At 38.8% G+C, this 23,691-nt stretch overlaps 1 protein-coding gene across 1 annotated transcript in view; it reads left to right on the top strand.

Moving 5' to 3' along the window:
- Positions 1 to 1,379, top strand: part of LOC116461928 (A disintegrin and metallopeptidase domain 3-like) — a 66,008-nt gene extending 64,629 nt beyond the window's left edge. The window contains 2 exon segments of the mRNA XM_032143974.1: positions 2 to 93; positions 1,331 to 1,379. Of these exon segments, the coding sequence (XP_031999865.1) occupies positions 2 to 93; positions 1,331 to 1,379 (141 nt within the window).
- Positions 1,380 to 23,691: the final 22,312 nt, after the last annotated feature.

The raw sequence follows: 23,691 nt of genomic DNA, 5'->3' as shown, positions 1-23,691 counted from the left end.
TTTTTCACCTTTGCTCATTTTAATTGCTATTGTTAGCCTTACATGGAATAAAATGAAGAGATTTCGGAGCAAACTGGGAACAGTAAGCAGCAGGTAAGTAAATGTTTTATTTTTAATTTAATATTAAAATTCATTGTGGGAAGAATCCAGTGCAATTCGGAATCCAAGAAGAGACCCTAGGATGGTTTGGATTAATGTTTAGAAATATTGAGTAAGCTCACGCCTGTAATCCTGGCACTTTGGGAGGCCGAGGCGGGCAGATTGCCTGAGCTCAGGAGTTTGAGACCAGCCTGGGCAACATGGTGAAACCCCATCTCTAGTAAAATACAAAAAATTAGCCGAGGGGCGTGGTGGCGTGCGCCTGTAGTCCCAGCTGTCCCAGCTACACGGGAGGCTGAGGCAGGAGAATTGCTTGAACCCAGAAGCCAGACGTTGCAGTGAGCCGAGATCATGCCACTGCACTCCACCCTGGGCAACACAGTGAGACAAGAAATATTGAGTAAGTTCTCAGCATATACCAAAGTTTTTATTTTTTTATTTTTTTATTTCAATCATCTAAGTATCCTGCCTGTTCTTACAGGGCCAAGAACAATTAAAGCTATTCAGTAAAGCCTCATTGCCTTTCACATAGAAAGCCAAGTTCTTTACAAATGTTAAGGAAGTTCTGTTGACTTCCCGAGGAACCCCATTTCTCTTGCACTGACAACCAGTTGTGCCAAAAAGGTCCACAGAAATAGCCAGGGAAGAAAATTTTGTGAATAGAATATGTAGAAGGTAAGAAAAATAGGAGATGGTACAGAATGAGAGAGAGAACTCAGATAGGATACTTTGCATTTTGTGCATAATTAATATGGCTCATGTTTTTCTGAAATTATAAGTAAGGTACCTGCACAGCTTTTTTTTTCTTTTACTCTTAACACCACATCAAACCATAATTTGCTTTATGAATATGTAGGGATTTGAGAATTCAAAAGGAAGAATAAGTAGGATCATTGATTAAAACTGACAAAATCTGGTCACAACAGCCTAAGTTTTACAACAATAAGTGGTTTCAGGGCTGCCAGGGTAAGAAATGAAGTAGGGCTGAAGCAAAAAAAGATAGCAGTGAACCAGATGATCAGGAACTAGGTCATTCTCTTTATCACCGGAAGGCTTTATAATTGACATCACCCCTTCTTGTCTATGTCCGTTGTTTCCAAATTGACTGCTCTGCTTGCACTTGGCCACTTGATACATATTAATTGATTAATTAGTGCAAATGTAGCTTTTTAAACTTTTCTTGATTTTGCTCAAGATTACAGTGTTTCCTAATGTTATCTCTTTTATACAGATCTATCTCAGAAGACAGCAGTAGTAACAACAGCCAGGCACAGAGTTAAAGGTGACATGAAATCATCAAATTGTTAAGAAATAATACTCATGGAGTATTTTTTTTACTTTTAACAATACCTCAGTATGAGAAAACTATTATTCCCATATTGCATCATCTTGACTCCTATTTATTAATACTATATAGTAAAACAAAGATAAGAAATATATTTGATGTTAATTATGTTTTATACTTATTTAGAAATATTTAATGTTAACTAATATTAGCCAGAGATTTATTGAACAACATTTTTGTAATAAGGAATGATGTTAAAGAGATTATAAATAGTTTTGTAAAATATTCATAAACAATCATACCTCCTCTGGCCTTATTTAAGGTTCTCATTGGGCGATTTACACAGATTGTCTCTCCATATTTACGATGATGGATCCTTACTAAAATGCCATCGGTATTGTTACCCATATTTTAGAGATGAGGAAATGGATAAAAGGAAATAAATTGATTCCCCAGGAAAATAGAATTTTAGTGAGTATTGTAGTGGAGTTTAACTTAAGAAAATCGACTTCAGAATTTAAACTCTTAAGATTTCCACAATCTTGAACCAATATAGCCCGATATATGACTGGGGATTGGGAATGGGATTTACATTGATTGAGACACATGAGATGCCAGGCAAAATGTTAAATGCACCTTTCTTCAAAGGCAGAACGATACTTTTTTTTTAATCTTTAAGATGGGATAAAATAGGCATTCATATATATTGTTCAACGTTCTAATTCATATGTGTAAAGAAATAATTATATTCGATGTGTTAGGCCTATCACTGGGAGTAAATGGAAAATTCAAAACTTCAACCAAGAGTGAGATCAAGAGTTCATCTAATTACTTAGCTGCCATTCCCTCATATCTGACTTTGTTGATAGTTAAGTCAATGGGTCTCTGTTTCCTTATCTGCCACTAAGCATTGGGAATTAGAGAGATGCTATGGCCCAAGCTTTCTTGTTTTAAATTGTAAATGGCTCATCATAAATACGACTCCCTTTATCCTAGGAAAAAGTCAAAACCAGACATCCAGGCTTTCCCAGGGATAAAGATAGAGCTTTTCCATTCCAGCTGCACATCAAATCTATCCCACGCAGGCATATACTGGCATTATCCATGCAAACATCTTCACAGAAGCTTTCAATATATATATATGATATGATGCTAAAATGTCAGGAATGTTGGAGAAATATCAGGGATGTCATTCTATCTGGAGCAGAGTTACCAAGAGGGTTGTAGTTGTGATGAGGCCGGAGAAGTAACACCCATGGAGGGTCTTGGTGCTCTTGGAGGCCATCTGTCTTTCACTTTGGGTGAAAGGGAGGAATCAATGGATGGTGCAGATTCCAAGCATGTGACTTACCCTTTAAAAAGCTGCTTTGTTGAAAACAGTCTATATGATGGCAAGAGTAGATGTGGAGAAACTACTGCAGTAATCCAGGAGAGAAAAGATGGCAATTCAGACCAGGGGTGGTAAGGATGGTCTTATGGATACATTTTGAAGGTAACACAACAGAATGTACTGACAGTTCAGATGCAGAATGTAAGAAAAAATGCTTAAATAATATGGCTACTGATATACAGCAGGAAAATAGCGAGGCTAAAAAGTAAAACCACCCCCCTTATTTACAAAATTTTGGCTTTTTTTTTTTCCTTGAGTTGGAGTCTTACTCTGTTGCCCAGGCTGGAGTGCAATGGTGCGATCGCGGCTCACTGCAACTTCTGCCACCTGGGTTCAAGCAATTCTCCTGCCTCAGCCTCCCAAGTAGCTGAGACTACAGGCACATGCCACCACGCTCAGCTAATTTTTGCATTTTTAGTAGAGACAGGGTTTCACCATGTTGGCCAGGATGGTCTCAATATCCTGACCTCATGATCCGCCCGCCTCGGCCTCCCAAAGTGTGGGAATTTGCAAGTTTATGAATGCTGAGATGTAAAATCCATGTAAGTAACCATGAGCCAAAATAAGTGTCTCGTATGCCACAATGAGGAGTTTAAATATTCTTCTATATGACTAAGAACATAGGTAAGGTACTTTTTAAGATGGTAAGAAATGGATTTGGTACTATATGTCTTGCGGTTTACAAATTTCACTGGGATAAAATAGGGAAAGTAGATTCAGTCACAAATGGAAAGTAGTGAAGCAGCTAAGAGACTGCTGAATGCACAAGAAAGGTGTGATGAGGACAGGATTGGAGAGGAGGAAAAGCATAAAAACATTTTCAGAGGTATGACAGAGGCCCAATCTGTTGGAGTAGTGACTGGATGGACGTTTATGGGTTAGAATAACAGAGAGAACTGAAAACACCTCCACTCTTCTCACAGAATGGATAGTGACACCTTTTACCAGTGACACATCGTATAGTAGAGAAATAACTGGTTTAGTTTGGGGTGAGGAAGTGGAGGGGAGTGAAGAGTTAGTTTGTCTTTGAACAAGTGTATTTAAGAACCCACTGGAAATGCACAGAGGGTTTTTGGAAGTTCTTTTCCTCCTCAGATACATAGAGAAAAATTTATAGTAATTCTTTCTTATTTATTCACATATTTATATTGCTGTTTTTTTCTGTTTCCTTTTTGTGGTTTTACTTTATATTTTTCTTCTGTTTCTTTGTTGATGATTTTCATTTATCCATGTAAAGTTTAGAGACTGTGTAAATTAAAAATATAAATATCAATTTGTAATATTCCCTTTTAATGTAGCAATTACAATCCATTTATGAAAAATAAATTTAGATTTATAAATTTCCTGAATCACAGACACAGACTGCACCAGTATAACCAGTGTCTCATTATACTAATTAAGCGTTCTACCAATAGTTGAATAGTAAATAACAGCTTTTATTAACAATGAAGATGTAACATTTCTATTTTTCTGTATTTCCTCTGCAACAGTAACCAAGTGATAAAATCAAAGCCATCGGATGAAGAAAGGATATTACCAAGAATCTCACCATTAACTTAAAACTTTCAACTTCACAAAACAAAATAAATCATATGACTAAAAGCATACGAGCTTGTGTCTATTCATTCTTCTACCCTCCATGATCCTTTAGTAGGAGATGAGCGGCTTTGTCTCTTTGTAACTTTGGAAGTTGTTACATCATAAGCTTTATAGCCTTCTGAAACAAGAGAGTTCACTGATCTCCCTCACAGGACATGCGGCACAGGAGTTGCTCACCTGTTCGGTTGCCCACCGCTCACACCCCTCATCTGCTGATCTGCTTGTCTGGCCACAACTGTAGCAGTTCACAGGTACACCCCGGGAATTCTGGGGTTTGTGGGCTTGCCTGGTGGACATTAAAGTCCTTGTCTCTTTCCTGTATTTCCTCTCTCTTTCCTGGGCCTCCCTGTCTCTATTATAAAAGACCGAAGTGGCTACTTTCTGGAGGTTACGTAAAGTACTATCTGGTCCCAGGGCCTGTTTTTTGCAGCTTCCTCCTGATATCAGGGGCTGCCTGAATAATAAACTTATCCTTCAGGGTTAGTTGTTCCTCAACTGAATCAGGAGATAAAGAGGTGCTTTACCAAGGCCTCTCTAAGCCTTTCCAAGAAGGCAGTGGGATTTTCATCAACTCCCTGGTCAATCATGGATAACTTAGTAAAATTGAGAGGCTTGGTCCTGGTCCTAAACACGCCCTCCATTACGCACACCTGAAACTGTCTCCTCTTCCAGTCTCTCATCTCACCATTGGGATCCCATCCAGGGTCATTCATTAGTACTGTCTCTCTTACAGTTGGATAATTTTTGCCCTCTTCCCTGATGCTATATGTGATACAAAGCTCATCCCCCAAATCTCTGCTGCTTGCAGAGCAGCCTGCTTCTCAGTGTCTGTCAGGGTCTGATTCAAAAGTAACAATGTCTCTCCAGGAGAGTTGAAATACTTGGATGAAATTCTGGAAAGCCTCTATATATTGGACAGGGTCATCTGAAAACTTGCCAAGATCCCCTTTAATTTGCTTTAACTCCTGTAGAGAGAAAGGGATCTGGACTTTACTGGGGTCAAATTCACCAGGCATCTGAGGCATCTGTTGGAAGGGCAAGGGTGAGACTGGGGCTTGTCTCAGGTGAGGATTTCTGGGAGAGGGTGAGAGGCTGAAGTTGGATAGGGAGGTTGAGGTGGACCTGGAGGAGCAGGGCTGGAGGGAGCTGGCTCTTCTGCTGGCGGTGCCTCTAGGATTTGTATCTTTAGTTCCCTTGGCTCACCCCTTGCAACCTTTCCTGAGACAACAAACAGGAGGGCTGGATCAATCCTACACTGTTAGCAAAGGTCTGGATTGCCTTTCAAGGTATAGAAAGCCTGCCCATATGGGGCCTCACACCATCTGTCCTCATGTCTACAGAAAAGGTCCAACTGCCTGATGGTATTGAAATGAATGGTCTTCCAGTCCATAATTTGGCCAAAAATTTATGCAGAGGGCTATGAGGGATTTTTCCTCCACATTCTGAGTGTCAAAGCAGTTCCAGTGGTTCAGAATACACTCCAGAGGAGTATAAGCTGGGGGTGGTAAAGAGCGCTGGTTGCCCATTCTGAAAGACTGGGAATAGAGGTATCTCTCAACTCTCTTCTTTCTTTCAGTGAAAACTCTGGGTGTGAGAGGGAAAGCAAACATCCTCCCTTTCTCTTCCATCTTTTTGTCCTCAAGCTCTGGCAACCTTAGCAGGTGCCACCATGGGGGCTAATGCAGCATGCACCCATGAAGCAGGGAAGGCCTAGAGAATAGGAATTATCCACTCTCACCTATGCCTCCATCTTCCCAACTGTTGGCAAACTTTGAGTTCCCTGGGCCTCATTATGCCATGGAAGATGGCCTCCTTTCATGAGGTGGGGGTGTTTAGTTGGCAGGAATTGGTCCTGCCCATTTACATTGTGCTTGTTGCCTGGCTTTGGATCCCTCAAATCTGATTTTCCTTGCTAGTACTCCAGCCTGATGCTTGGAATCGAGTTTGAGACGAAGTATTTCAGGGGCTGTATCTGTTTAGATCGTCTCAAATGAGCCCTGCTGAATTTTCAGTTATCAGCCAGTAGGGGTCACTCTTCCATTATTTTCTCTATTATAAGCAGAGTGCTGGGGGTAGGAACCCTCTCTTAGAAAATGTAAAAAAGAAAAAACAGCTTACGAGGCAAAAGGGGAAGGTCCTGGGGGAAGAACCCCTTGCTCAGTGCAAATGGGTCCCTTTAATCCTTGTATTCTTCCTCTGGTTCAGACCTGGCTAAATTCCTTGGCTGGGGAGGAAAAGTTCTGTGGGCACAATGAGCAGGTAGCTGGCTGTGCTGGGTCCCTGTGGCAGCCACAGTCTTTTCCTGTCCCTCTTGCATGCTGTGAACACCTCTAGGTGCCTGAGCCAGGACAGGAGCAGGTAAGGAGAGGATGTGCTGTGGGCCACACGTGCCTGTGGCTGTCAGGCTGGGGATGGCACATTTAAGAACAAATGGAAAGTATTTGTTCTGATTTGCATCTTTGATGGCTGAGCCAAATGCTCATTCTATTTAATATTATTGCCGCAGCCTGTAGCAAAGCCTTTGACATTATAAAGGAAGAGATAAGAGCCATTTTAAACTGAGAGGAGAAGACACCAAAGGAAGTCTGGGGTCTTGGCCTACGGAGTTCAGTCCTGGGGCCTTTCAGCAAAAAACAAACAAAAAAAGGTTTTGGTTGCCCCATGGCTTTACTCCAGTCCCATGTGGTGGCTAGACCTCCCTGGAGAGAAACAGAGCGGGAAAGAGAGAGGTGGCAGAGTCTTGGAGAAGAGGCAGATCTGACAGTTTTGCTTTTTAACTCACCTTTCTTTGTATTCTGGACAGGACCCCAGCTGAAACAGGAGAGTTCCTGGATCTCTTCACAGGAGGTGTGACAGGGGTGTGGCTTGCCTGTTCAGTGCCACCACTGCTCAAACCCCTAATGGGAGGGGGACCACTCAGACAGGGAGGTGCAGGAGCCAGGTTGAGTGCTTTGGGTTCCAGACCCATGGTAGTGTCTTGGGGGTGGGTGCCTGCAACCCCAGTGTTACAAAGCTCTTTCCACTTTGCCATTCACATATGGCTTATGTTAACCAGCTCAGTAGACCCTCTGCCTTTTCGCAAGGGCAGAGGGCCAGTGTGACAGCTTTCTGTATTCCAGCTCCTGCCCGGAAGAATTGGGTCACACATGGGCTTGAAGGATGTGTAAGAGTTAAAGAAAGAGGAAAGAAATACAAAAAGTGGCCCAACAGTCAAAGACAGGTATATTTTGGAGAATGAACCTGAGAGGAGCTTCTGGATGATTTCATTCAGGAGCTCTCTCTCTTACAGACTAAGAGTATTTATTGGTTTTTTAGGGTGAGAGAGCTTATCACAAGCTTGGAATGTTTCTGTGTGGGGAAGAAGTTTATGGCAGGGTTGGAATGTCTCTGGTCAGAGAGGAGGTTATCTTGAGGCTGACATCTCTCCAGCCAGAGAGGAGGTTATCTTGGGGCTGATATGTCTCTGGTCAGGGAGAGGTTTGGCATGTTTCTGGTTGGAGATGTTATTTGTGGTTTACGGTCATTCTGACCTTACCCATTAGGCTGATGCCCTTTGGATTTAGGCAGTTTTTGATCGAGGTGAACTTTAAAATGACTGTGCTTGTCCAAGATCGTGATACTCCTGCTCTGTCAGGATGAACGCAAGGTTTTACTGAGTGGTGGAGGTAGCTATCAGTGGGATGGATGAGGAGCTGGAAGAGGGGAATGGAGTGGGAAGATGACCTTCCCCTGGAGTTGAGCCATCAAGTGGCCAGACTCCTCTCCAACTGACCCCAGCCAAACTCCTCTCAGTGTTCAGACTTTCCTCCTCTTCTCTCTTTCTCTGCCATGTCATTCTGCTGCCCTTCTGCTTGTTTTGCCTCCTCATCTGCTTGTCTGCTTCTGGATGCTAGAGTTCAAGGTTTATGTGAGTACAAGATAGGGGTCATGGTGGGCCAAAAGGCAACTTTTTGGGCATGAAAACGGGAATGCCTGTTCTCATTTAGGGCCATGGTATCCAGGCTTGAGGGTGGGCCTTTTCTGAGGAACCACCCTCTTCCACCCTGTGTATCACTTCCATTGTCCACTGCTCCTGCCCACTCTCAGATGCCCATGGCATGCTGACTGCTCTCATCCCAAGAGAGGATACCTGCAGCCCACCCCCTCTAATAATTAATTATCCCCTTGTCCTATTCATTCTAAGTTTTGAAATATTGAGAGAGGAAGTATTGCTGAGTAAGGTCAGCTCCACAGTCACATTAGTCATTAGCCTAAATCCTACTTTAAATGAATTGCTCAAACTGAGCTCTGTGTCATAGACACCTGTACCATCAGGTATTATGCTTCCTTGGCCCTGTATAAACTGCTCTAGAATATTTCTCTGTCCTTTGGGAAAACCTAAACTTGCCACTCTGTCTTCCCTGAAGCTGGGCTTTTCTGGGTAAGATTTTCTTGCCTCAGTCTCCCCTCCCCTCCCTCTCTTGCTGAGATGGGTGCATTTCTACACATCACAGAGCATTACACATGGATTAGGGATCCACCAGCCCACCTGGAGTCCAATTAGGACCTACAGAGTCTCCATCACAAACCAAGATGCTCCTGGGACAGGGGTAGAGGAACTTCATCACAGAGGTCCAGAGTTTCCTATTCCAAATGTCCATCAACTGAAGAATGGATAAACAAAATGTGGTGTATCCAAACAATGGAATATTATTCAGTCCTAAAAAGGAATGAAGCATTGACACTCTTACTCAACATGGTTGATCCTTGAAACCATTATGTTAAGTAAATAAAGCCAGTCACAAACACCAGATATTTACATGTGTATTTATTTGTATGATATGTCCAGAACAGGGGCAGCTCTTAATTTAATGGTTGTTTAGGGAGTAGAGGTGTGGGATAAAGAACTTGTGTATGGGAGGGTGATGGCTAAAGGGTATAGAGTTTCTTCATGATAAGATGAAACTTATCTCAAATTGACCATGGTGATGGTCACACATACCAGTGAACATACTAAAAATCATTTGGTCTTATGCTTTAAGTGGGTGACTTTTGTGGTATGTGAATTATATCTTAATAAGGCTGTTTAAAATGCAAATTGGGATGGTTCTACTAGATTTATCTCAACCTCATGGCAATGAGGGCAATTTTGGGCCATCATGCTCACTGTCCTGTCTCTTTCTCATGATTTCTATTGTCCAGATGTACCAGTCTGTAGTAGGCCTGATTTTTAGTCCTGACTAGAGTTTTATTTTCAAACTGCCAACACAGTTCATCCCTGTAACATGGTGTACTGGGGTTTTAGGTAAGGGATGGGATAAAAGATGAGTTAGGGCTGGGCACTATGGCTTACACCTGTAATCCCAGCACGTTGGGAGGCCAAGGTGGGTGGATCACAAGGTCCGGAGTTCGAGACCAGCCTGGCCAACATAGTGAAACCCCATCTCTACTAAAAATACAAAAAAATAGCCAGGAGTGGTGGTGGGAGCCTGTAATCCCAGTTACTTGGGAGGCTGAGGCAGGAGACTTGCTTGAACCCAGGAAGCAGAGGTTGCAGTGAGCCGAGATTGTGCCACTGCACCCCAGCCTGGGCGACAGTGCAAGACTCCATCTCAAAAAAAAAAAAAGAGTTAGTTCTGGACATGTGCAGTTTAAAATATTTGTCAAAGTTCAGGAAGGCAGATGCATACTCTTCCTTTTACAGTGGTGTCACTTTTCCTCTCTCCCCTTGCCTTGCTGCCTTTCTGATCTCCACAGGTTCTTCAGTAGTGCTTAGAATCACCATTTACACAACACAGTCAGATTGCATTTTAAAGCTTTTCTTTCCCTTTCCTCCACTGATTGTAATCTAGTATTTTTAAAAAGATGCACAGTTGAATAAAAGTGCTTTCTGATGGAATTATCAGGATAAAGTCCCATTTTCTTGATTTGTTTTTATTTGCAAAGATATTAAACATTTAAGTCAGCAGTGGTATAAGAAGATGTTAGTAGTAATTGCTAGTAATGATAATTAATATTTCTATTTTCCTGTTTCTCCACAATAAACAAATCCTACCATAAAAAAAAACTGTGATGCAGAGACATTTTCAAGAACCTCACTATGAGGGCAAATGATGCTTATTTGCCTTTATGTCACTACTAAAGGGTTTAAACAATTTAAGCTTCCCCACAACAAAGCAGTTGTGCTCCATTGTGTGTGCTTGTGTCTGGTGTTTCCTCTCCCTGCCCTGTTGAAGCTTCCCAGGCCCTTGGAGTCCATAATGGTGAGCCAACTCAGGCAGAAAGCAACCTCAGTTGTCACCTCGAGGGCCCTGGGACAGCACACTGTACTCTGAAGTGGCCCTTTGGCCCAGTGACCAAGAGCTTCCATGAGCCTCAGGGGGCCTTTGTCCTTGGCTGTGTTTCCTGCACTCTGGCGAAGCCATGTTCTTTCTCTTTGCCTTCCCTGCTGAGCATGGAAGGCTACAAGCCCACTGAAGTCCATAGTAGCCTAAAATTTATTTTCCTTTTGCTCAGAAGAAGGTTGGACTATTCTGGGAGAACAATTCCATGTATCTCTGAGACCCTCTACAACCCCTTTCCCGGATCCCATGCTGGTGCCTCCCATGTGTCACACCTTCTCAGACCAGGCCAGGTGAGCCAAGGATATTAGCAGAGGAGATATCTGAGCTCTGCATCAGGGCCCAGGGTCTTAGCTACCCACACACAGCAGGACTTTCAGGGTCTCCCCACTCTGCGATGGAGAATAGAGGTGGGGGTGCACTGCTTTCAGTCTGAGGAGAAACGGGCTCCAGTGTGATTCAGAAGAGGAACTGGACTGTCCTGTGGAACTGCAGTGACTGATTTTTTTTGTTTGATATTTTGTATCTCAATCATTTTCAATGTGCCATTGATAATGTCGTGAAAATGTATATCACACTGGAGAGTGGACACTCATAAATAACTTTTCCTATATTTTGACCCCACCATTGACTCAGGACTAATAAGCATTGCTTGACTGAGATGATTGTTGATACAAACAACATAAAATCAAAAAATATTTTTCAACTGCAGATTGTAAAGAAATATTCTTGCATACCCCAGTTCCACAGAAGATGGGGTAAAATGAGGATGAAATTTCAGAGAAGGTAAATGACCAATAATATTGATTTTACAAGTTGTAATTTTAAAGCATTTTTACTTCTTGTGTTTATTTTCATTTTTATTTATATTTATATTTGTACAAATGTATAGCGTGCATGATTTTTTTTTGAAATTTCGCTCCATGTGTATAATACATAATTATCAAGTGAGGGTATTTAGGGTGCCCATCACCTGATTACTTAACATTTCATTAAATATAGTCATCCTATTCTGCTATCAAGCATTTAATTTATTCCTTCTACTTATTGTATGTTTGTACCCTTTAACAATAAGATATTATTTTTTCTTGAAGCTTAGATTTTCCTTTTTAAAGTTTTTGTACCATATTTAAATTCACAAATGCAGTAAAATTTAGTTGTTTTATTGATTTATTTTTCACTTAGGATTCATCAGGTCTTGTATATTAGATTTCGAATTTTAAAGAAATAAGCTACATATTTATAAATCTCCAACTGAGTATAAGCCATTGAAATAAAAAACAAGTTATGTATTATGTCTAATGTGAAATTGAATATAGTTATACAAGTGGTTATTGGTGGGAAATTAAGCTAGTTGCATACTTATTAATATTTATAATGTGTAAATCATATATGTGTTTATTTTTTTAAAAACTTTATCTAGTATATTTTACATATCATAAAATTCACTGACATGTAAAATTCAATTTTTTAAATAACTTTATGCAGTTTTGCAGTCATCAACCATATATCAGTTTTAGAACATTTTATTTTCCAAATAAGAGCTTTCATGTCATTTCAGTTAATCTCTGTTCTCACCCACAGCTCCAGGCAATAAATCTCTGCTTTCTCTTTCCTGGTTTGCTTTTTTTTTTTTTTTCAAAATTTCATACAAATGAAATCAAACAGCCTCTTCTTTGCCTGCATCTTTTAAAATACATATTTGTAACGACTGCCCCTTGTCTGCCTGCAACCATGTATTTGAACAAGGCTGGAGAAAATTATTCTCACTTAATTCATGACCACTCTAATTAATTAAAGCTTACAAACTTCATGGCCTTTCATGACTCTACAAGAGCAATAAAAATGTCTACTTTTAAGAGATCATCAATGGTCCTTATATTTTTTAATGCCAAAGCCTGTTTTTTAATCTTCACTTTTCTTGATCCTATTTGCAGCATTTGGCATAGCTGGTAAGTGTCTACTCCATGAATTACCTTCTTCATTTAGCTTCTAGAGTATTCCAGTCTCATGATTTAACTCTTGCCATTGCAGTTATTTTCTCCCTCTCTCTCTCTCTCAGCTCTCTCAAAGATTTGCTAATAACAATAATGTCAACCATACAGAATTATTAATATACATTTACAGGAAGAAGAAAGTTGTGAAAACTCTCTATACTCTTTTCCACCTATGGCCCAACAAGTGTTCTCTTGTGCCTGGGTTTTATCACTGTCACATGCACCTTCTATCTATGACAATCAAATTGAAGTAGTGGTCAAATAAATGCAATAAAATATTTGAACTAAATACTCAACATGGAAAAAAATATCAATCTTGAGTAACATGTCTAGCTCAAGAGAGAAGCATGTGACAATAAATGTCAAAGACAGCTAAGTCTTGCTTTAAAATGTGAAGAATCAGAATACAAACAGCTGATTTCTTATTATATGCATAAAGCAAATACTTCTGGAATAAGAATTATCAAAGATAAATAGAAATAATGTTTGAGTTATGAATTTAATATTATATACATTTATAAACAATAAAATTAATATGAATGTATAGGATTCATATAACAGCATTTTTTGATGATGGTAATTTCACTATGTCTTAGCAATTAAGTAATTGGTTGAAATTCATTGAAATGGTGTGTCAGAGAGTTCAGACTTTCTTAACACTGGAACAGACTCTGTGACTCCTTTGTATCAGATATTAGCATGTGTGGCTCTGTATGTCTTCATTCAACAAATACTTAGTGTCTACTATCTGACAGACCCTCTTCTAGGCACTGAGATACAGCAGTAAACAAAAGACAAAATTCTTAGTTTTCTAGCATTTTAGATAACAATAAATTAAGCCTGGGTGTGACAGACTGGTGGTAACAAAATGTAAATTGGATGACATGGAAAATTTCATTGAATAGGTAAATAAAGATATAAAGTAGAAGTAACATATATTTTCACATAAATGTTATTCCAGACAGAGTTAGGAAAAAACGCAGAGGCCCTGAGGCCAAAGTATCCTTTGTTTATACAAAGAACAGCTAGGGGGCAATGTGCCTGGAGTGAGTGTGAATGTAGTTACAGATGGTGTCATAGAAATGAGACATCATCAGAGAGTTTGAACAAATAAGTGACAGCATTAGACCAATATTTTCATAGAATAATCTGCAGGGCAAATAAGCAGAAGTAAGGAGACCAGTTAGAAGACTATTACAGTCATCCACACAACATGATGATGGTTTTAAATAGAATAGTAGCAGGGGTTGAGGCCCAATTCTGGATATACTTTAAAGAGAGAAACATGAGATTTAATAATTCACTGGATTTGAGGGGAAAACAAAGTAACAAAAAAAGATGGCAAAATGACTCCAAGGTTTTGTTCTGAAAAACTAGAAGAATGCAGATGGTATTGGGAATGTGATCAGAAGTCCATTAGGGACATGTTAAATATGAGAATTCTAGTAAGTATCTTCATGTGGAACTATCAAGTAAGTAGTCAAATAATTGAATCTGGAGCTCACTGAAGAAGTATAAAGCAGAGATCGATACTGGGAGTAATTAACACATATATAATTGTTATGTTACTATTTTTACTTTTAACAAATACAACTGTATCTATATATAGGGTACAATGTAATGTTTTGATACATGCATACATTGTGGAATGATCAAATCAGGTTAATTAACATATCCATTAACTCAAATATTTATTATTTCTTTACTCAAGAACATTTAAAATCATCTCTTTTAGCTATTTTTAAAGATATAAACCATAAGACTAGATGAGATAGGCAATAATGTATCTAGAAAAACAAAGTTCAAAGACAGCACCACGGAGCTGACTTCTAGAGACAGATCAGGAGGTATTGGAAAAAAAAAAACGGAGAAGCAGTAACTACATTAGCAAGAGTTAAAGAAAGAGCCTGTGGTATCCATACAGGAGAGACTGATCAGCTATGCCAAATGCTGCTGATCGGTCAGAAAAAAATAAAGACTAAGAAATAACCATTGCTTCTACTCAGCAAGAAGATGTAACTGCCCTAAATTTATACATACCTGACATTGGAGCACTAGATACATAAAAAAGAAGTTTTTCTAGATCTACAAAAACGTTTAGAAAGCCATACAAGAATAGTGAGGGACTTCAACATTCCCCTGACAGCATTTCACAAAATATTAAGGCAGAAAACTAACAAAGAAGTTCTGAACTTAAACTCAGCACTGGATCCATTGGCCCTAATAGACATCAACAGAATACACCACCCAACAACAACAGAACATACACTCTTCTCATCTCTGCACACAGAACTTACTCTAAGATCAATCACATGCTTGGTCATAAAGTAAGTCTCAAATAATCCACAAAAATTGAAATCATACCAAGCAATAAAAATATAAATCAATACCAAGAAGATCTCTCAAAACCAAACAAGTACATAGAAATTAAACAATTTGCTCCTGAATGACTTTGGGGCAAACAACAAAATTAATGTAGAAATTTAAAAAGTTATTTGAAATAAATGAAGACAGAAACACAACATACTTGGTATCTTTGGGACACAGCTTAAGTAATGTTAAGCAGAGAGTTTATAGCGTTAAACACCTAGGATCAAGAAGTTAGAAAGATCTCAAATTAACAACCTAACATCACAATTGAAGGAACTAGAAAAACAAGAGCAATCTGCCCCCAAAGCTAGCAGAAAAAAAAGAAGTATCCAAAATCAGAGCAGAACTGAACAAAATTGAAAATGAGAACATACATCAAAAAAAAAAAAAAAACAATGGAAGTCCAGGTATGGCTGCTCAGGCCTGTAACCCCAGCACTTTGGGAGGCCAAGACAGGCAGATTACTGGAGGCCAGGAGTTTGAGACCATCCTGGCAAACCTGGAGAAACCTTGTCTCTACTAAAAATACAAAAACTAGCCGAGTGTGGTGATGTGTGCTTGCAGTCCCAGCTACTCAGGAAGCTGAGGCATGAGAATTGCTTGAACAAGGGAGGCAGAGGTTGCAGTGAGCCAAGATCATGCCACTGCACTCCATCCAGCCTGAATAACACAGCAATACTCTGTGAAAGAAGGGAAGGGAAGGGGAAGGGGAAGGGGAAGGGGAAAGGAAGAAGAAAAAATAAAATTATTGAAACCCAGAGTTGGTTCTTTAAAGAATAAACATGATTGATACATTGCTAGCTAGGTTAACAAAGACAAAAAAAGAGAGAAGATCTAAATAACGCAATCAGAAATGACAAAGGTAGTTTTACAACCAACCCCACAGAAATCCAAAATATCCTGAGAGACTATTATGAACACCTCTATGGAAACAAACCAGAAAATATATAAGAAATGGATAAATTACTGGAAATGCACAACTTCCCAAGATTGAACCAGGAAGAAATTGAAACCCTCAACAGAACAATAATGAGCTTTTTTCTTTCTTTTTTACTGGTTTTGTTTTGTTTTTATTTTAAGTTGCAGAATATAAGTGTAGAAGGTGCAGGTTTGCTACATAGGTACATGTGTGACATGGTGGTATGCTGCACCTATCAACCCATCACCTAGGTTTTAAGCCCTGCACACATTAGCTATTTGTCCTGATGCTCTCCCTTCCTTTACCTCCCATCAAAGGCCCCGCTGTGTGTTGTTCCCCTCCCTGTGTCCATGTGTTCTCATTATTCAACTCCCACTTATGAATGAGAATATGCAGTGATTGGTTTCCTATTCCTGTGTTAGTTTGCTGTGGATGATGGCTTTCAGCTTCATCCATGTCCCGGCAAAAAACATAATCTCATTCTTTTTGTGGCTGCATAGTATTCCATATTGTATATATACCACATTTTCTTCATCGAGTCTATCACTGATAGGCATTTGGGCTGGTTCCATGTCTTTGCTATTGTGAATAGTGCTGCAATAAACATATGTGTGGATGTATTTTTATAATACAATAAATTATATTCCTTTGGGTATATACCCAGTAATGGAATTGCTGGGTAAAATGGTATTTCTGGTTCTAGATCCTTGAGGAATTGCCACACAGTCTTCCACAATGATTGAACTAATTTACATTCCCGCCAACAATGTAAAAGCGTTCCTATTTCTCCACAGCCACAGCAGCATCTGTTGTTTCTTGACTTTTTAATAATCGCCATTCTGACTGGCATGAGATACTATCTCATTGTGGTTTTGATTTGCATTTCTCTAATGATCTGTGATGTTGAGCTTTTTTTCATATGTCTGTTGGCCACATAAATGTCTTCTTTTGAGAAGGGTCTGTTCATATCCTTTAACCACTTTTTCATGGGATTGTTTCTTTCTTGTAAATTTGTTTAAATTCCTCATAAATTCTGAATATTAGACCTTTGTCAGATGGGTGGACTGCAAAAATTTTCTCCCATTCAATGGATTGCCTTTTTGCTCTGATGATAGTTTCTTTTGCTGTGCAGTTCTTTAGTTTAATTAGATACTATTTGTCAATTTTATCTTTTGTTGCAATTCCTCTTGGCAATTTCAGAATAATATCTTTGCCCATGCCTATGTCCTAACGGGTATTATCTGGGTTTTCCTCAGGGGTTCTTATGGTTTTGGGTTTTACATTTAAGACTTTAATCCATCTTGAGTATATTTTGTATAAGGTGTAAGGAAGGGGTCCAGTTTCAGTTTTCTGCATATGTCTAGCCCATTTTCCCAGCACCATGTAATAAATAGGGAATCCTTTCCCCATTCCTTGTTTTTTGTTTTTTGTTTTTTTTTTGCCAGGTTTGTCGAAAATCAGATGGTTGTAGATGTGTGGTTTTATTTCTGAGGTCTCTATTCTGTTACATTGGTCTATATGTTTGTTTTGGTACCAGTACCATGCTGTTTTGGCTACTGTAGCCTTGTAGTATAGTTTGAAGTCAGGTAGCATGATGCCTCAGCTTTGTTCTTTTTGCTTAGGACTGTCTGGGCTATGTGGGCTTTTTTTGTGGTTCTATATGAATTTTAAAGTAGTTTTTTCTAATTCTGTGAAGAATGTAAATGGTAGTTTGATGGAAATACCATTGAATCTATAAATTACTTTGGGCAGTATGGCCATTTTCATAATATTGATCCTTCCTATCCATGAGGATGGAATGTTTTTCCATTTATTTGTATCCTCTCTTATTTCCTTGAGCAGTGGTTTGTAGCTCTCCTTGAAGAGGTCCTTCACATCTCCTGCTAGCTGTATTCCTAGGTACTTTATTCTCTTTGTAGCAGTTGTGAATGGGAGTTCATTCATAATTTGGCTCTCTGCTTTTCAATTGTTTGTGTATAGGAATGCTTGTGATTTTTGCACATTGATTTTGTATCCTGAGATTTTGCTGAAGTTGTTTATCAGCTTAAGGAGTTTTGGGGCTGAGATGATGGGGTTTTAAATATAGGATCATGTTGTTTGCAAACAGAGACAGTTTTACTTCCTATCTTCCTATTTGAATAACTATTTCTTTCTCTTGCCTGATGGCCCGGGCCAGAACTTCCAATACTACGTTGAATAGGATGCAGGATTTCAAAGGGAATGCTTCCAACTTTTACCCATTAAGTCTGATATTGGCTGTGGGTTTGTCATATATGACTCTTATTATTTTTAGGTATGTTTCATCAATACTAGTTTATTGAGAGTTTTTAACATGAAGGGATGTTGAATTTTATTGAAGGTCTTTCCTGCATCTGTTGAGATAAACATGGGATTTTTGTCATTGGTTCGGTTTATGTAATGAATTACGTTTATTGATTTGCATATGTTGAACGAACCTTGCATCCCCGGGAGGAAGCCAACTTGATCATGGTGGATAAGCTTTTTGATGTGCTGCTGGATTCGGTTTGCCAGTATTTTATCAAGGATGTTTGCATCAATATTCATCAGGGATATTGGCCTGAATTTTCTTTTTTTGTTGTATCTCTGTCAAGTTTTGGTATCAAGATGATGCTGGCCTCATAAAATGAATTAGGGAGGAGTCCCACCTTTCAATTGTTTGGAATCATTTCTGAAGGAATGGTACCAGCTCCTCTTTGTACCTCTGGTAGAATTTGGCTTTGAATCTGTCTGGTTCCAGGCTTTTTTTTGTTGGTAGGCTATTTATTACTGCTTCAATTTCAGAACTCGTTATTGGTCTATTCAGGGACTGGACTTCTTCCTGGTTTAGTCCTGGAAGGGTGTATGTGTCCAGGAATGTATTCATTTCCTGTAGATTTTCTAATTTATTTGAATAGAGTAGTGTATAGTATTTTCTGATGGTAGTTTGCATTTCTGTGGGGTCAGCAGTGATATTCCCTTTATCATTTTTTATTGTGTCTACTTGATTCTTCTCTCTTTTCTTCTTTATTAATCTAGCTAGCAGTCTATCTATTTTATTAATTTTTTTAAAAAAAAACAGCTCCTGGATCTATCGATTTTTTTGAAGGGTTTTTCATCTCTCTCTCTCTCTCTCTCCTTCAGTTCAGCTCTGATCTTATTTATTTCTTTTCTTCTGCTAGCCTTTGGATTTGTTTGCTCCTGCCTCTCTAATTCTTTAATTGTGGTGTCAATTTGAGATCTTTCTAGCTTTCTGATGTGGGCATTTAGTGCTATACATTTCCCTCTTAAAACTGCTTTAGCTGTGTCCAAGGGATTCTGGTATATTGTCTCTTTGTTCTCATTGGTTTCAAAGAACTTCTTGATTTCTGCCTTAATTTCATTATTTCACCTGGAGTCATTCAGGAACAGGTCGTTCAACTTACATGTAGTTGTGTGGTTTTGAGTGTCTTAATCCTAAGTTCTAATTTGATTGCACTGTCATCTAAGAAACTGTTATAATTTCAGTTCTTTGCATTTGCAGAATCTTCCAATTCTGTGGTGGATTTTAGAATAAGTGTCATGTGGCACTGAGAAAAATGTATATTCTGTTGTTTTGGGGTGGAGAGCTCTATAGATATCTATTAGGTCTACCTGATTCAGAGCTGAGTTCAACTCCTGCATATCCTTGTTAATTTTCTGTCTCATTGATTTGTCTAATATTCAGAGTAGGGTGTTAAAGTCTCCCACTATTCTTGCATGGGAGTCTAAGAACTTGTTTTATGAATCTGGGTGCTCCTGTATGGGGTACATACATATTTAGGGTAGTTAGCTCTTCTTGTTGAATTGATCCCTTTACCATTATGTAATGCCCTTTTTTGTCTTTTTCTAACTTTGTTGGTTTAAAGCCTGTTTTGTCAGAGAGTAGGATGGCAACTCCTGCTTTTTTCTGCTTTCCATTTGCTTGATAAATATTCCTCCATCTCTTTATTTTGAAGTTCTCTACAATAAGAACTACAAAACATTACAAAAGAAATCAGAGATGGCACAAACAAATGGAAAAGCTTTCCATGATCATGGATAGGAAAAATCAATATTCTTAAAATGGCGATACTGCCCAAAACGATTTTCACATTCAGTAGTATTCCTGTCAAACTACCAGTGTTATGTTTCATAGAATTAGAAAGAAAAAATTCTAAAATTAATGTGGAACAAAAAAAAAAGCCTGAATAGCCAAAGAAATCCTAAGTAAAAGGAACAAAGCCAGAAGTGTCACAGTACCCAACTTTAAACTATACTGCAAGGCTACAGTAATCAAAACATCATGGTACTGGTACAAAAACAGATACACAGACCAATGGAAAAGGTTAGAGGATCCAGAAATAAAGCCACAAACCTATAACTATCTGATATTTGACAAAGTCAACAATAACAGACAGTGGTGAAAGGACTCCCTATTCAATAAACAGTGCTGAGATAACTGACTAGACATACGCACAATATTGAAACTGGTCCCCTTCCATTTGCCATATACAAAAATTAACTCAAGATGGGTTAAAATATTAAATTTAGGACCTAAAACCACAAAAATATGAGAAGAAAACCTAGGAAATACTATTGTGGACATCAGCTTTGGGAAATAATTTATGACTAAGTCCTCAAAAGCAATTGCAACAAAAACCAAAAATTGACAAGTGAGACCTAATTAAACTAAAGAGCTTCTGCATAGCTAAAGAAACTAAAGAGTAAACAACCTACATAATAGGAGAAAATATTCACAAATTATGCATCTGACAATGGTGTAATATACAAAATCTGTAAGGAACCTAAACAATTCGCAAGCAAAAAATAACCCCATTTAAAATGAGCAAAGGATATGAACAGACACTTCTCGAAATAAGACATACATGTGGCTAATAAATATATAAAAAATGCTTAACATCACTAACCATTAGAGAAATGCTACTCAAAACCACAATGAGATACTATCTCCCACCAGTCAGAATGGCTATTATTCAAAAGTCAAAAGATAACAGATGTTGGTAAGGTTCCAGAGAATAGGGAACACTCATACACTGTTGTTGGGAATTTAAATTAGTTCAGCCACTGTGGAAAGCAATTTAAAAATCTTTCAAAGAACTGAGAGCTACCATTCGACCCAGCAATCCCATTGCTATTTATATACCCAAAGTGAAATAAATCATTCTACCAAAAAGACACATGTATGTTCATTGCAACATAGCAATGACATGGAATCACAATAGCAAAGAAATGGAATCAACCTAGATGCCCATCAATGATGGACTGAATAAAAAAAATGTGTACATATACACCATGGAATGCTACACAGCCATAAAAGAAAAATGAAATCATGCCCTTTGCATAGATGCAGCTGGAGGCCATTATCATAGTGCATTAATGCGGGAACAGAAAACCAAATACCACATGTTCTCATTTATAAGTAGGAACCAAACTTTGGGTACACGAGGACATAAGGATGGGCATAACACAAAGCGAGGACTATTAGAGGAGGGATGTCAGGAAGTGGGAGAAGATTGAAAAACTATCAGGTACTATGTTCACTACCTCGATGATGGGATCATTCATACACCAAACATCAGTGGCACACTATTTACCAACATAACCAAACCTGCACATGTGCCCCTTGAACCTAAAATAATAGATAAAAAGAAATAACCATTGCATTTAGAAACATGAAAGTTACCAAAAATTTAACAGAGCATTTCTAATGGAATTATAGAGGGATTAAGGCCAATGCAAGTGTAGTAAGCCTGAATTAAGCAGAGACATTAATGAATTATGTGAGAATAATTTTCTCCAGCCTTGTTCAACTCTAAAAACTCAGGCAGAAATAAGGTATTTTGATTCCACTTGTATGAAATGTAGTGAAAATGCAAGTTTATAGAGACAGAACATAGATTAATTGTTGCCTGGGGCTATGGTTGGAAACAGGGATTATCTGTAAATTGACAAGAGAGATTTTATGGGGTGATGGATGAAAATGGCCTAAAGTGATTTATGATGATGGCCACAGCACAAGTTGTTAAAAATATTGAATTGTACAGTTGAAGTAGGTAAATTTTAGGATATGTAAAACATATCTCAATAAAGTTATTTAAAGACCCATAGAATTATTACATCTGTAAAAACACATGCCTCACGCTTGTAATCCCAGCACTTGGGGAGGCCGAGGCGGGCGGATCACGAGGTCAGGAGATCGAGACCACGGTGAAACCCCGTCTCTACTAAAAATACAAAAAATTAGCCGGGCGTGGTGGCGGGCGCCTGTAGTCCCAGCTACTCGGAGAGGCTGAGGCAGGAGAATGGCGTGAACCCGGGAGGTGGAGCTTGCAGTGAGCCGAGATTGCGCCACTGCACTCCAGCCTGGGCGACAGAGCGAGACTCCGTCTCAAAAAAAAAAAAAAAACAAAAACAAAAACCACATGCCAGAAGTTGCATTTTCCACCACCAACCCCTTGTTTTGTAGCCAAGTTAGATTTCACATCAAATGTACTTAATACAGAACTTGAAGTTCTTGGATTCAATTGCTTATGCTCAACTAGAAATTTATAAGGGTGTAGCTTATTTGTTAGCTTCAAAATAACAAACTAGAAAACTAAAATGCAAGGGTTTCATGGATCTAGAACTCTAGACCTAATGAATCGTATATTGAAAAATGGATTTATACAACAAATCTACATTTTAGTACATTCCTGATTTTAGGTAACATAAAGGATTTTTTTTTAAAAAGATGTATCTAAACTTTAAGAGAAAATAGTATCTTACTATTTGTTATAAATTAGCCCCTAATACCTACTGCACATTCTGAACAACCCTCCTGCTCAGGTCTCACATGGCCTGGCTCCATGCCTTAACAAGTGTGTAATCAAACCTTTATCATGAACTGCTTGCACCATGAATCGTCATACTTTTCTCATGCCAGGGTTGCACATGTCCATTCATAGTTACAGTGGAATAATCCCAAATAGATCATTTGGGTTCCACTTATATTCTCTGCTGCCTCCATTGGGTAAAACACCCTTACCTCCTCCTGCTGATTAGAGTCAATTTTCCTTAACAGTAATTGTTCATTGTTTGTTTTGTTTGTTTGTTCATTTGTTTGCTATTTGATCCCTGGACACAGGATTCTAACATGCTCTGCAGCATCTACAATCCCTGTGGAAATGCAAAACTGGGCCACTCTGCAAACCCAATGAGCCCAGTAGAAGTGGGTTTTGTAAAGTCAATATCCTCAGAGGCATACATCCAGAAGTCCTCTTTGCAGTTCTCAGGATCCCAAATTTTCCCTACAATGTCTAAACCTTAGCACAACAAAGCTCTTTTGGCTGAGTATGTAGATTCTCTAGAGCTTGCTACTGCAGCAAAGAGAACTCCCACCTGCCATTCTCCTATCTGCTCTTTAACTGTGACTGATAAAGGCCTCTTTGTAAGCTACCACTGAGATTCTCTGGGTCTCAATCATAGCCAGTAATTGCTTGTTAACAGCCTTCAATCTCTCATTATCTTTGTGCATGGCATCAATAATCAATAAAACTTAGCGGCAACCAGCTAAAGCCACTGACTTTTTAATTTATTTATCTATTTATTTATTTTTGAAACAAAGTCTCCCTCTGTCACCCAGGCTGGAGTGCAGTGGTGTGATATCAGCTCACTGCAACCTTCACTTCCCGGGTTCAAGCAATTCTCATGCCTCA

This window comes from Hylobates moloch, unplaced genomic scaffold (genome assembly GCF_009828535.3).
Source record: "Hylobates moloch isolate HMO894 unplaced genomic scaffold, HMol_V3 SCAFFOLD_22, whole genome shotgun sequence".
Lineage (NCBI taxonomy): Eukaryota > Metazoa > Chordata > Mammalia > Primates > Hylobatidae > Hylobates > Hylobates moloch.
Note: the sequence above shows the minus strand (reverse complement) of the source record. Positions and strands in the feature narration are given on the sequence as shown.